This window comes from Vombatus ursinus, unplaced genomic scaffold (assembly GCF_900497805.2).
Source record: "Vombatus ursinus unplaced genomic scaffold, bare-nosed wombat genome assembly UNPS02014858.1, whole genome shotgun sequence".
Classification (NCBI taxonomy): Eukaryota; Metazoa; Chordata; class Mammalia; order Diprotodontia; family Vombatidae; genus Vombatus; species Vombatus ursinus.
Window position 1 is genome coordinate 419897 of NW_020954636.1, and position 12357 is coordinate 432253.

Genomic DNA, 12357 nt, shown 5'->3' on the forward strand with positions numbered 1-12357 from the left:
AAGAAAGAAAGAAAGAAAGAAAGAAAGAAAGAAAGAAAGAAAGAAAGAAAGAAAGAAAGAAAGAAAGAAAGAAAGAAGGAAAAAGCATGTTTTGAAAATGTACTACATGCCAAGGACTGTACTAAAGCAAGAGATAGAAAGACAAAAGCAAAAACAGTCTTTTCCCTCAAGAGGCTTACATTCTGATAAAGGAGACAACACCCTTAGAAGAATGGTGACCAGAGGGACACTTTGGCTCCAAGTTGAGGGGCCCCTGGAGAATAGTTTGGCACATCCTTTCCAGGAACAATGGCAGACTTTATGTCATTAGGTTCTTGAATGGGAGATGGGGGTAGAGAGTAATGAAGGGAAAAGATACATAAGAATCAACAAGATTACTGGTGATTTGATGCTAGAATCAGGTAACAGATGTACCCAAAGTCAAGGGTGGATATGGTACAGCAGAAATAGTGCTGGATTTCATCACAAGGCCTGAGTTTGAATTCCAGCTCGGGTAAGTCAACTTCTCTGGGCCCCATTTTCCCAATCTCTAAAATGAAGGGATTGGTTTTGATGGCTGTAAGGTTCTTTCCAGCTCTAAATCTGTGATCCTGCGTGGTTTCTAAGTAACATCCCTTCGTTCTTTCACGAGTTTTTGGTCTCTGCCTACCTGAGTAAAACCAGTCTGCTAATATAGTCTCAAATCTGGACTAAACTGTTTGGGTTGCCTTCAAGGCTGGCATAAATGATGTATGTCACTGTGGATAACTTACTAAAAACGAGGGGTTATTGGAGAGAGGAGACAACTATTTCCTGGAGAACACAGTGCCTGGAAGGAGCCCCAGAATCCTCAGGTAGTAGCAGCAGAAGTGACAGTGAAGCCAGATAGCCTGATCCTAGAATTTCTTCAGCCCTCCCCCCACATCATCACCCTCCCCAGCGTATTCCCCATTGTTATTGTTCAGTTGTTTCAGTCATGATGGACTGTTTGTGACCCCATTTGGGACTATCTTGGCAAATATACTGGAGTAGTTTGCCATTCCTTCTCCAACTCATTTTACAGATGAGGAAACTGAGGCAAACAAGCTTAAGTAACCTGCCCAGAGTCACACAGCTAGTGACTGAGAACAGATTTGAACTCAGATCTTCCTGACTCCAGGCCCTGAGCTCGATCCACTTCACCATCTAGCTGCCCATATATTCAGAAAGTTGGACATCCTGAAGCTATTTACCCCTGGGTCCTCCCACCCACCTTTTTCACTACACAGTGTTCTCCATTCCCATCTAAAAGGGTTGCATGGAGAGCAAATGAGATAATATATGTGACGTATTTTTCAAACCTGAAAGCCTTCTATTAATGCTAGCTACTATTTTTATACCTAACACCCGCATGCCCATATCACTTGTATTCACCAAGTCCTCTTATGTCCTCTTATGACTGTACTCACTCCTATTTCCTAGGGGCTTCTGTGTCCCTCCTCCCTCCCCTAGATTCCTCCAGCATCTTCATTCATCCTTCCCTGTGCTTTCCATCCATCTCTGTATTCCAAATTCTCTCCTGTGCTCCTGAATTCCTCCTTACTCCCTATGTCAGATATTTTTGCTCAAACCCACCTCATGCATACCTGTATCTGTCCTTTGGTGTCTGTCCTATCACCTGGGACATGCCTCTTAGGTATTCCAAATCATGAATAATGATGGGCTGAGAGGGGCTGAGGATCATTGGGGAGAAGATTGCCCGCAAACAAGGCAGCCAGTCAATGGAAGGGGCCACTTCCTAGAGGGGCACACAGAAGGCATTAGGTATAGGAAAAGGACTGGTCATGGAGGAGGTTTCTATCTAGGACTGGTGTAATGGGGAAAAGGTATCATATCTAGGGCGGTAGAAGAGACTCTTGGGGAACTAGGGAAGGAATAGAGACAGCTGAACAAGGGCAACAAATGGGCTGTTATGGGATGGGCTAGGTTAGGGGAAAAGACTAAGGGAACAGAGCATTCTGGGGGAAATTATAAATGAAGTTCAGAAGACTTTGGTGAAAGGTAGAGCCCAAAATATAGGTGCACTCTGTTTTTTATATCCCTGTCCCAGGACCCAGGCACCTGCAACTGGGCAATGGTAGTCTCTTGGGAGAGCTTGCCCTCTCTCTTCCTCTGGTCCAGGGGCTTTGCAGCCAGAAGGAGATTTGAAGTTATGCTTATGGATATAGAGGCATGCTCCAACACAACCTTTTGATCTCCCCCCAGCAAGGTTCCTAGTTGCTGCAGGTATGACAGATATGCCCTCAATATCTGAGGATGAGAAACAGCTTTAGACATGGCTCCTGTCATCCCTCCATCTCTTTTATAGGCATGGAATCCTAAGTACATAAGCCAGTGTCCCCTCTTCCCCCACATCTGCCCCCAAGATACTTCCATACCTCAGGGTAGTTCTTCTGATCAGGTCGAAAAGGTATCTGAAACTCCGGTTGGTCAATCTGGACACAAGAAACACTAGAGAGGAATGGGGCATATGGGGAGGGAGGAAAGGAAAGAGGGGATAGATATGGAGGAGACAGTAGGGTACTAGGGAAAGAAAGTCAGTATAGAGAAGAGCCTACATTGGAGATTAAAGGTATATAGGAGTTATGGAAGACAGAAGGGGAGATAGAAGTAGAGAAAAGAGGCAAGAGAGTAATTGGGGCAATGAGGCTTGAGGTCTAGTCTCTAAAATTGGGGAAATTGGAGAGGCAGTTACAATGGGAAAGATGTTCCAACTCCTCTCCAAAGATCATAATAGCAACTCACATTTATATAAAACTGCAAGATTCACAGAATGAATCCCCTTTCCTCAGAACAACCCTACAAAGTAGGGTAACACAAGTATTGTTATCCTCACTTTATAGATGAAATACCTGAGGCTCACAGAGGTTGGGACTGGCCCAAGGTTATAAGGAGTTACTCTTGGAGCTGGGATTTGAGCCCAAGCTTCCTGACTCTAAGTTCAACACTCTTTCCAACACTTTATATTTATCCTACCCCCTATGTCCTGGATTCCACTCTAAGGGACCTCTCTCCCACATTTATACTCTGTCTCCAGCATCTTCAGCCCTCTTTACTGGCTTCTTCTTTAGCTTAAAATATACACAAGTCTTCCCATAACTGGAAGAAGAATACAAAGAAAAAACCATCCTCCTGCTACCTACTATCCTATCCCTTTTGCTTCAAACTTTTCAATAATCTCTGTCTGTTACCTCCATTTTCTTATCAGTTACTACTAGCGACCTTGGGCAAATCACTTAACATTCCCATGCCTCAGTTTCCTCAACTGTAAAATGAGGGAGTTGGAATAGATGGCCTCTAAAACACTTTCTAGCCCTAAATTTATGATTTAGCCTAACATCTTAATTTTACTAATGGGGAAACCAAGGCTCCTAGACTTGATCAAGGTCACACAAACAGTGCATAGCAGAAAGGGGATTTGAACCCAGGTCTCCTAATTTCCAATCCAGTGCTCTTTCTACTATGTCATGATACTTTCTGCCTATTCAACACAATTTAGCAACTATGCAACATTTCATCTTGTTTACTATTTTTTCACATTCATCTCGTAATGCTCATTGCTCTGGAAAATTCTTGAGGCTCCAGACAAAACATTATTTTTCTTTTGCATTTCATGAATACTTTGTGTTTTATCAAAGTGCTAAAACACAGTGTTCATAAATACTCATGGACTGATTAAAAACTAAGGTCACTCTGGGTTCTGGGGAGGAAGGCGGAGAGGCTTATACCATGAGAATAATCATTTACAGTATATTGCCTTTCCCATTTCCTATCCTTAGGACTCTCTGGGTTCCAGAATCCTTCAGATGGGGCTTCTCTCATTGGTCATTTATTCTGTGCTCTCCCTTCCACTAGTATCTCCTTCCCCTTCCTCCTAGATGACAGGTAGGGAGTGAAGAACATAGTCAAGCCTGAAGTGACAGTGTAGACATCAGCATGTGTGAGACTCACCTGAATGACAGGCATGTGTGGAGGACTTGGCTGAGGCCTCAGGTAAGCTTTGAAGAATGGGAAATTGCCATACTGACTCATTAACAGCTTCAAAGTGTGGTTAAAATCAGGAAGTGTCTGGTTACCTGAGATACACCAGCCCCCCAGCTGTGGTGAGGGGAGACAGAACTCAGTATGATCGACATCCATTGTCCAAACTATCTCTGACTCCTCCAATGTTCAACCCCTGGACTTTTCTCTATTACCTCATAGGCTCCTGCCACCTTCGTCTCCCTCCTGGGGCCTCAAGATGTTCACACACACACACACACACACACACACACACACACACACACACACACACACACACACACACATGCACAGAGCTATTTATGCCCTTTATGTCCTGGATCTTGTACAAGCACCTGCTGCCTTGAGGTCTTACCTCCTCAATGACCTGTATGAGGGGCTCTGCCCCTGATGCATCAATGGCATCTGTATCCATGCAGGCTTTATAGAACCTCACAGTCTTTTCCTCTGCAGAGTCAGGAGGCCAGGAGACTGAGGCTTCTAAGGAGAGAGAGCAAAGAGATGAAACAAAATGGAAGAGACAGGTGAGTTAGAGGCTATGGATAGAAGTGGAGATAATATAAAGAAAAAAGAAACAAAAAGGCAGAGAAGGGGGGAAAATGAAGGACTGGTCCAACTGGTATGAGTGATAGGACTGGGGAAGATTAAAATAAAGAGATACTATGGAAAAGAGAGGTGAGGTAGACTGGCAGTCTGCAAAATGGGGCAGGGAGAAAAGTAGTGAGACTAAGAAAGTTTAAGAGGGTAGAAGATTAGAAGAAGGAGGGGATGGAAAAGGAGAGAAAAGATGGAGATGGGATGAATTAAACATTAGAGGGATTGAGGAGAGTACTGGAAAGAGGTAGGTGATGAGACACAAGAGAGAAGAGGAAGAAAGTCCTTACCACTATCTTTGCCTGGATTCTCCTAATTACCATGGCATAATAGTAGGTAGCATTTATACTGGACTTTAAAGTTTGCAAAACACTTTACTTGTGTTATCTCATTTACGGAAAAACCATTGTTTTTGGTTAACAGTTCTCATTTCTAATTAGGTCCATCAATCTATCTTTCTAAATTTTATCATCTACTAACCCTCCCTCCCCAGCATAAAGGATGTGTTCAGCCACTTCAGTTGGCAGAAAAGCAAAAGTTGTAAGAGGAGAAAATTGGGAAATAAAAGGGAGTTTTAAGAAGGAATAAGTAGGGGTAGGTGGACTTGGGAAAGAGTGGAATGAGTTGGAAAAGCTAAGATAATTGGAAGAGTGGAGAGGGCACCAAGTCATTAGAAAGGAGTTGGAGATCAAAGACATGGAGAGATTAGAAATATACAGGTGAGAAGTGAGAGGTAGAAATTGGTTGAGTTGGGGATCTGGTAGATATTAGAGGACTGGAAGGAGGCAGAAGAGAAGAGGAAGGGAGTAACTGAGAGACCTGAAACTTGAATGGTAGAAAAGTAGGGCAGGAGCCTCCCAGCAGTAAAGTTGTATACCAGGCATCCACATGGTCACTCACATTTATGTTCTTACACATAGTCGGAGGCAATTATCTTGTGATTACTCAATCACACAGACCTATCACAAAACTGGCACGTGTATATCTTGTCCCTCACTCCACTTACCCAATATCCTCCGTAATTGATTCTGGTTCTTCTCTTTTAGAACTTGAAGTATGTTCCTGGGCTCATTGGCCCACCCAGATGTCAAATTTCCACAGACAAAGCTGAAGAAGTCTGTGCAGGGCAGGACACTGGCATTTCCCATGGTCAGATAACTCTCTACAAGCTCCAGACACACAGGGCTCTCACAGGTGCCTGTGGGTATAGGATGACTGCTGGAGAAAATAGAGAGGGATAGGGACTCCCTTCCCGAGATCACCTGAAGAAACAGGTGCAGAATCCAAGGCTATGAGTAAAATTACACAGGGCACTGGATGAACTAGGAACAGATGACTGATGGCTGGGGTTTGGAGGCTAGGACAAGTGTAGGGGACTAATAGGGTGACAGGGGTTAGAAATCCTTGGGAAGGAGAATGGATGAGAGAGGCATCAAGGCATTGCAATGGAAGTCAGGAGAACTGGGAGCAGATGTCTTCAGGATAGGAAGGAAAAGGTTAAATAGAGGGCTGGGGTGGGGGTGGGTGGAGGGCTAAGGGGTTCAATGTCTTGCATACGGGGTCCACAGCTGTGGAAGGTGTAGAACAGTAGCACAGAAAAGACCAGGATCAGGCTGAGTAGCAGGGTACTTGTTAGTCCCCATTTCAGCAAGGCCCTACGACAACTCCATTCTTCTCTGGATCCCTGTGGGGGAGAAAAAAAAACCTCAAAATTAAGAGACATCAAGACCAAATGAGAAATATACAGAGACAAAGTAGGGTAAGGGATGGGACCAGGAGGGAGGGAAGAGACAGAGAAGAAGCAATAGTGAAAGCTCTTTGTATGTTGTAAGCACTTAGGAAATGGCTACTGAATAGAACTACTCATCAGGGAGACAGATACAATACAGAGACAGAAAAAAGAAAAAGGTTGGTAAGTATTAGTGTCAGGACAACTTCATATGGGTGGGATAACTTTCCCTACCCTCCCCCTCACCAAAATCTATACTGCTTGAAACTTAAGTTGGTAAATGTAACTTAATGCTAAAGAGGATGGGAGATTGACTTGTTCTGGGAGAGAGAATCCCAGAATATGAAGAAAAAAGAGACAGGAGGGTGGTGAATATGAGATCATCTAATCCAATCTTTCATTTATAGGTGAAGCAAGTGAGGTTGAGAGAGATGAGGTTATTTGCCTCAGTATCCTGACTCCTAGTTCAATACTCTCTTCACTAAAACAAGCTGCTTTTATTTCTTCTCCCTAACAACATTATGGGTCAGATAGGATTTGGGTAGGATTCCAAGTCATCTTAGGCCCAAACCTAGATGAACCCAAATAGAGGGAAGCTACCAGTCTGTCTCTCTTGTTTTGGAAAATTGTGGAGGAATTGGAGGATGGTGAAGTATGGAAACAGAAGAGTCTCTGGATTGAGGGAGCCTGCAATAGGAAAGAGAAGAAAAGAAAAGAAAAGAAATGAAAAGAAAAAGAAAAAGAGAAGAAAAGAAAAGAAAAGAAAAAAGAAAAGGGAAGAGGAAGAGAGGCAAAAGAGGAAAAACTCAGAATGGGAAACTGAAGAAGAGGAGGTAGAAGGGCAGTCCCTTACCTGCTGGGTCCAGGCAGTCTCCATTCTGCTTCTAGTTTGTCCCAGGGTAGTGTTACCCTCTACTTCTGGTCTCCACCCTCCCTGAATGGGTGTGGAAGGAGGGAGGAGCTGGCTTAGGAAATGGGGGGGGGGAGAACAAGGCTTCCCTTAGGACACAAATCCTCTTCTCTTCATCACACTGCTACCCTGAGCCCTCTGACAGTGCCTTCACACAGTGTTCCAGTGTGTATCCCATTAAACATTCTCCACTTACAATACTTAAGTCCATTTTCCCTCTCCCAACAACCAACCATCTCCTGATTCCACCAGTCTCCTAGTTCAAGGACCCTTCTTTTGCTTTTCAATGGCTTGAATTTCTTATCCCCTGGGCCAAGTATCTCTGACCCATGATGTTGAAGTCTGGCCTTTTCCCTTTCCCCAAATGTCTTTTTCTCTATTTTTTTTTCTCTATTTCATAGCCCCCATGTCTCCTATTCTTGCCTCTTTCTCTTCATTTTGCTGAGTTTGTGATCTGATATTGAAGAAACAACCCCTTACACTTTTCTTTCCCCTGCAACTTCTGTTTCAAGAAAGGGACACCCCTGCCCTTCCCCCACCTCCACTCCTAGGCTCCCTAGAGGTCTGTTTATCTGTGGGCCTCCTCCTTTCTTATCTCAGGTTCCCAGGGAGAAACGAAGAAAAGCTTCCCCCAAAACTCTTGTCATTTAGACCGTTTTTATTTCCTCCCTCTCACCAGCCCTTCTCATTCTTAGTGAATCCTCCATCTCTTTTCTCTATTTTATTCAACTTATGCCTGGGAGGTTCTTCAGAAAGTTTGCTTAAGTTTCAGGCTCTGTCTCATGCTCTCCTACCTCAAGTGAAAAAAAAAAGCCTATTTAGGATAGGAGAGAAGGAGGGCTGTGACTAGAAAGACTATTAAATTTGGACTCAGAGGTCTCAAACTCAAAACCTAGTTCAGTTGTTTACTTCTGGTGTCACCTTGTACAGATTACGTTTTCTGGGACTCAACTTTTTCAACTCAAAATTGAGATAATTGAACTAGATGTTTTTTTTTTTATGGATCTGATCTAGCCAGCTCTAAATCTCATAACAATAAATCAATATTCACTGAACACCTATTACACACTACCCAAAGTTCAATTGCATCATGGCATGGAGGTGATCCTGGATTCTCCAGTGGAATCCTCCAAGCTCTGAAAAGTCCTCCCATAGTAGAAAAAGACAAAGGCTGGAGGCATCTCTTCACCAAAGGCCTAGTCCTTGCCTCTTTACTTGAGCACAAAACTAGGAAGACAAGAGCTAGGGCCAGAAACCCTTTGGTTGGTCAGTGCCTTTTGAATGTCCCCTCAGTTCTGACTCTATGGCCAGTCAAAGAGATTTGTCTTTACTATATTGTTAATAGGTCAGAATGAGTTAAGGATATGCATGCTCCAATGTCCATGTAAAGGATTACACCAGTCAAGCACACTGTACATGCTCATAAGGACTGAGATCATTGGCCTGTCTCCCATAAAATGTGTATATCAGTCAATGCTTATTTTGAGAGTCCATTGGACAGCAAGGGGGTCAAATCAATCAATTAATACTTAAAGACATTAATTCAGGCTATTCACTGGAAGTTCAAATAATGAAACTTAAACTACTTTGGCCCCCTAATGAGAAGATAAGACTCATTGGAAAAGACCCTGATGTTGAGAAAGATTGAAGGAAAAAGGAAAACAGAGTGGCAGGGGATGAGATGGATAGAGAGTGCCATGGGAAAATGAATATGATCATGGACAGAATTCAAGAGATGGTAGAGGATAGAAGGGCCTGTTGTACTATAATCCATGGGGTCACAAAGAACTGGACACAACTAAACGACTGCACAACAGCAACTACAAAACATTGCCTCAAATACTTTTTATAGTCATCAAACAACCATCTGAACTCAAATCTTCCTGGCTTTAGGTCCAGTACTCCTACTATATCACCTAGCAGCCCACTTAAAGTACTTTGTAATTGTAAAACACTATATGAGTGTTGTCTCTAATGAGCTTTCAAATTTATGTAGTATTTTAAGGTTTCTAATATGTCATCATCTCAACCATTCTATAAGGCAGGCAGTAAACATATTTATTATGTCTATTTTATAGATGAGAAAACTAAGATTTAGTGAGGATAAGGGTTGTACAAACCAGCAATTGTACCATGTGGCAGAACCATGATTTGAATGTAGGTTTCCTTCCTCATCTAGCTTACTACCAAACAAATGAAGTATAAAGTTATTGGGAAGAGTATATTGGTAGACCAGAAAGAAAAAAAAAAAACCTCATGCAGGAGATAACACAAATTGAGCTCTGAAGGAAAATAGGGATTGTAAGAAGCAGAAGTAAGGAGGGAAGATATTCTAGGCATGGGGTTCAGTCAATGCAAAAGCAAGGAAGATAGGAATGAGAATGAAGAAGCAAAAAAAAGAATTCAGACACAAAAACATCAGGGGCCAAAAGAAAAAAGAAAGCAAAAACACCAGAAGAAAATTGTAATCATACAAAACCAGCAAATGTACCAGTAAAGAAATAAGACTTTTTGGACGCAAAAAAAAAGATAACAAAAACAATAATTAATTAAAAGAAGAAATTAAATTAGCAAAAAATGTTATAAGATTAAAAAAGGAACTGAGTCTAAGTAATCACAAGATTATAATGAAACTCAGCAATCTAAAAATGTCCATAGGAAAAATAACAGAAATTGCTTTTTAAAAACAGAATTATTTTCACTAGAAGACAGATTGGTGGGAAAAAAGAAATAGCTAAAAAAAAAAAGAGTTCAGAAATTGTAGAAAGTGTTTTAAACATATTATCATATTAGTCATCACAAGACAGTGAGGTAGGCAGTCCAAGTGTTAGGACTCAAAGTTAGTCCATACGAATTGTATTAGGGGTGGGGAAACCATGTAGCCCTCTAGGTCCTCAAGTACGGCCCTTTGACTGAATCCAAACCTCACACAACAAATTCCCTTAATAAAAAGATTTGTTCTGTGAAGTTTGGATTCAGTCAAAGGGCCGTACTTGAGGACCTAGAGGACCACAGGTGGCCTCGAGGCTACAGGTTTCCCATCCCTGGTATAGATCAATCAACCAGTGTTTATTAAGTACCTACTATGTGCCAGGAATTGGGCTAAATCCTGAAGATACAAAGAAAGTTAAAAAAGAACAAAGTTCATGATTTCAAGGAGCTCAGAGTCCAATAGACAGAAAATATGAAAACAATTATATATAAACAGTATATATATATATTATATATACATATATATAATATATATATGTAGAACTTTAGCTGAGAATTGAAAAAAGTCAGGGAAGGTAGGAGGGGAAGATGACTAGTCAGTTAAAACACTGAGTTGGAGGATGAATTGTGCAGTATGAAGGAACAGCAAGGAGGCCAATGCCCCTGAATCTCAGAGTACATGGTAGAGAATCATGTGTAAGAAGTCTGGAAAGGTAGGAAGGTCTAGGTTATGAAGGGCTTTACAAGCCAAAAGGCGGATTTTAAATTTGATCTAGGAGGTAATAGAAGGACACTGGAGCTTACTGAATTGGGGCAGTGAGGTAGGGGAGTAATATGGTTAGATGTATGTTTTAGGAAGATCAAATTGACAGCTAGGTGGAAGATGGACTGCAATAGTCTGGGAGACCAACCAGTAGGTTATTATAATAGTCTAGTGTGAAGTAATAAGGGCCGGCACCAGGGTGGTGGCAAAAGTCAGGGGAAAAGGGGAGCATATAGCAGAGATATTGTTTCTATGAAAGCAGAAACAACAGGACTTCACAACTGATTGATTATGGGGGCTAAGAGCAAGCAATAAGTGGAGGATGACAACTAGGTTGTGAGTGGGGGTAGAAGGAATGTTAGAGGTCATTAAATCTAACCCTCTCATTTTACAGCTGAAGAAACTGAGACCCAATGAGCTTAGCTGGTTTATCCACAGTCATAATACTCAAACCAAGGTCTTTGGACTCCTAGTAAATTGCAAGCTTCTTGAAGGCAGGGACTTGTCACTTTTCATTATTTTATCCCCAGCACCCATCCCTAGGGCCTTGTACGTAGTAGATATTTAAACTTTTTTTTTTTAACTAAGCTGAAAGACTTCCTTGAATATCATTGAAATGGCTTCCTTTGTGAGGCAAGAGCTCCTTGTCACTGGAAATGTCCAAGCAGAAGTTGAATTTCAATTTGCAGAAAGAATAATATTAGACAAGATTTCCATCGTGGATAGGAAGCTGAATTTAATGATGTCTAAAGTCCTTTTTCAGCTCTATAAATCTATGATTCTAAGGCTGAATCCCTAGGAGGGGGACTCTGGGATGAGAACAGAGATAAAGACACATCAGCTACCTCCCTATTTATTCAGAGCTAATAGCTGGCATTTATTAGGAATTTAGAAAGCACTCTAACTACCAAACTCAGTATTTAAAAAGAATGACACAAAGCTGAGAAGCATAGCTAAAATGCTTTAATAATAATATTTTATTAATATTTAATATTTAACAATAATCCACATCTATGTAGCACATGGGGAATAACAACTCAGTGAGTACAAGTATCATTACCTCCATTTCATAGAGGAGGGACTCAAAGCTCTGAGAGGTTAATTAAATTGATCATCATCACAAAGCTCATAATCCTGCCTGAGGCAGGATTCAATCTAAGGGCATTGCTCAATTCTAAGGGCATTACTCTGTTATACCATATAGTCTCTCCATATTTGGCAACACATTTGAGGAAGTCTAATATTATGTGGACAAGCTGGGTGGATGATGACTAGATGACAATGAAATTAGGTAGATTTAGAATTGAGTGATCACACCTCAAAATAGTTATAAATGGGTCTATGACAACTTCGAAGGAGTTCTCAGAATGGTACAGCAGAAAGAGAAGTGAGATTGGAGATAAAAGAAAACATAAAACTAAGAGGGAGAACTAACACACTGGATGACAGTTACAGGTAGAAAAAAATCTTCATAGGCTAGAAGGGGGAGCCAAATCCAGTAAGATAACTTCAATAAGAGTAAATCAGATTTCCTGTGTCGATGGGAAGGAGGAGGAAAAGAAAGAAATCCTCGAGCTAAATAAGGATAAGAAAATCATATAGGTGATTTGG

At 41.6% G+C, this 12357-nt stretch overlaps 1 protein-coding gene across 1 annotated transcript in view; it reads right to left on the bottom strand.

Annotated features, from left to right (window-relative positions):
• Positions 1-7238, bottom strand: part of KEL (Kell metallo-endopeptidase (Kell blood group)) — a 17992-nt gene extending 10754 nt beyond the window's left edge. The window contains exons 1-8 of the mRNA XM_027841319.1: positions 7215-7238; positions 6190-6316; positions 5639-5830; positions 4394-4518; positions 3970-4116; positions 2397-2453; positions 2080-2268; positions 1605-1756 (exon numbers count right to left, since the gene is read on the bottom strand). Coding sequence (XP_027697120.1) covers positions 1605-1756; positions 2080-2268; positions 2397-2453; positions 3970-4116; positions 4394-4518; positions 5639-5830; positions 6190-6316; positions 7215-7238 — 1013 coding nt within the window. The remainder of the gene's footprint in view (positions 1-1604; positions 1757-2079; positions 2269-2396; positions 2454-3969; positions 4117-4393; positions 4519-5638; positions 5831-6189; positions 6317-7214) is intronic.
• Between the last annotated feature and the right edge of the window lie 5119 nt (positions 7239-12357).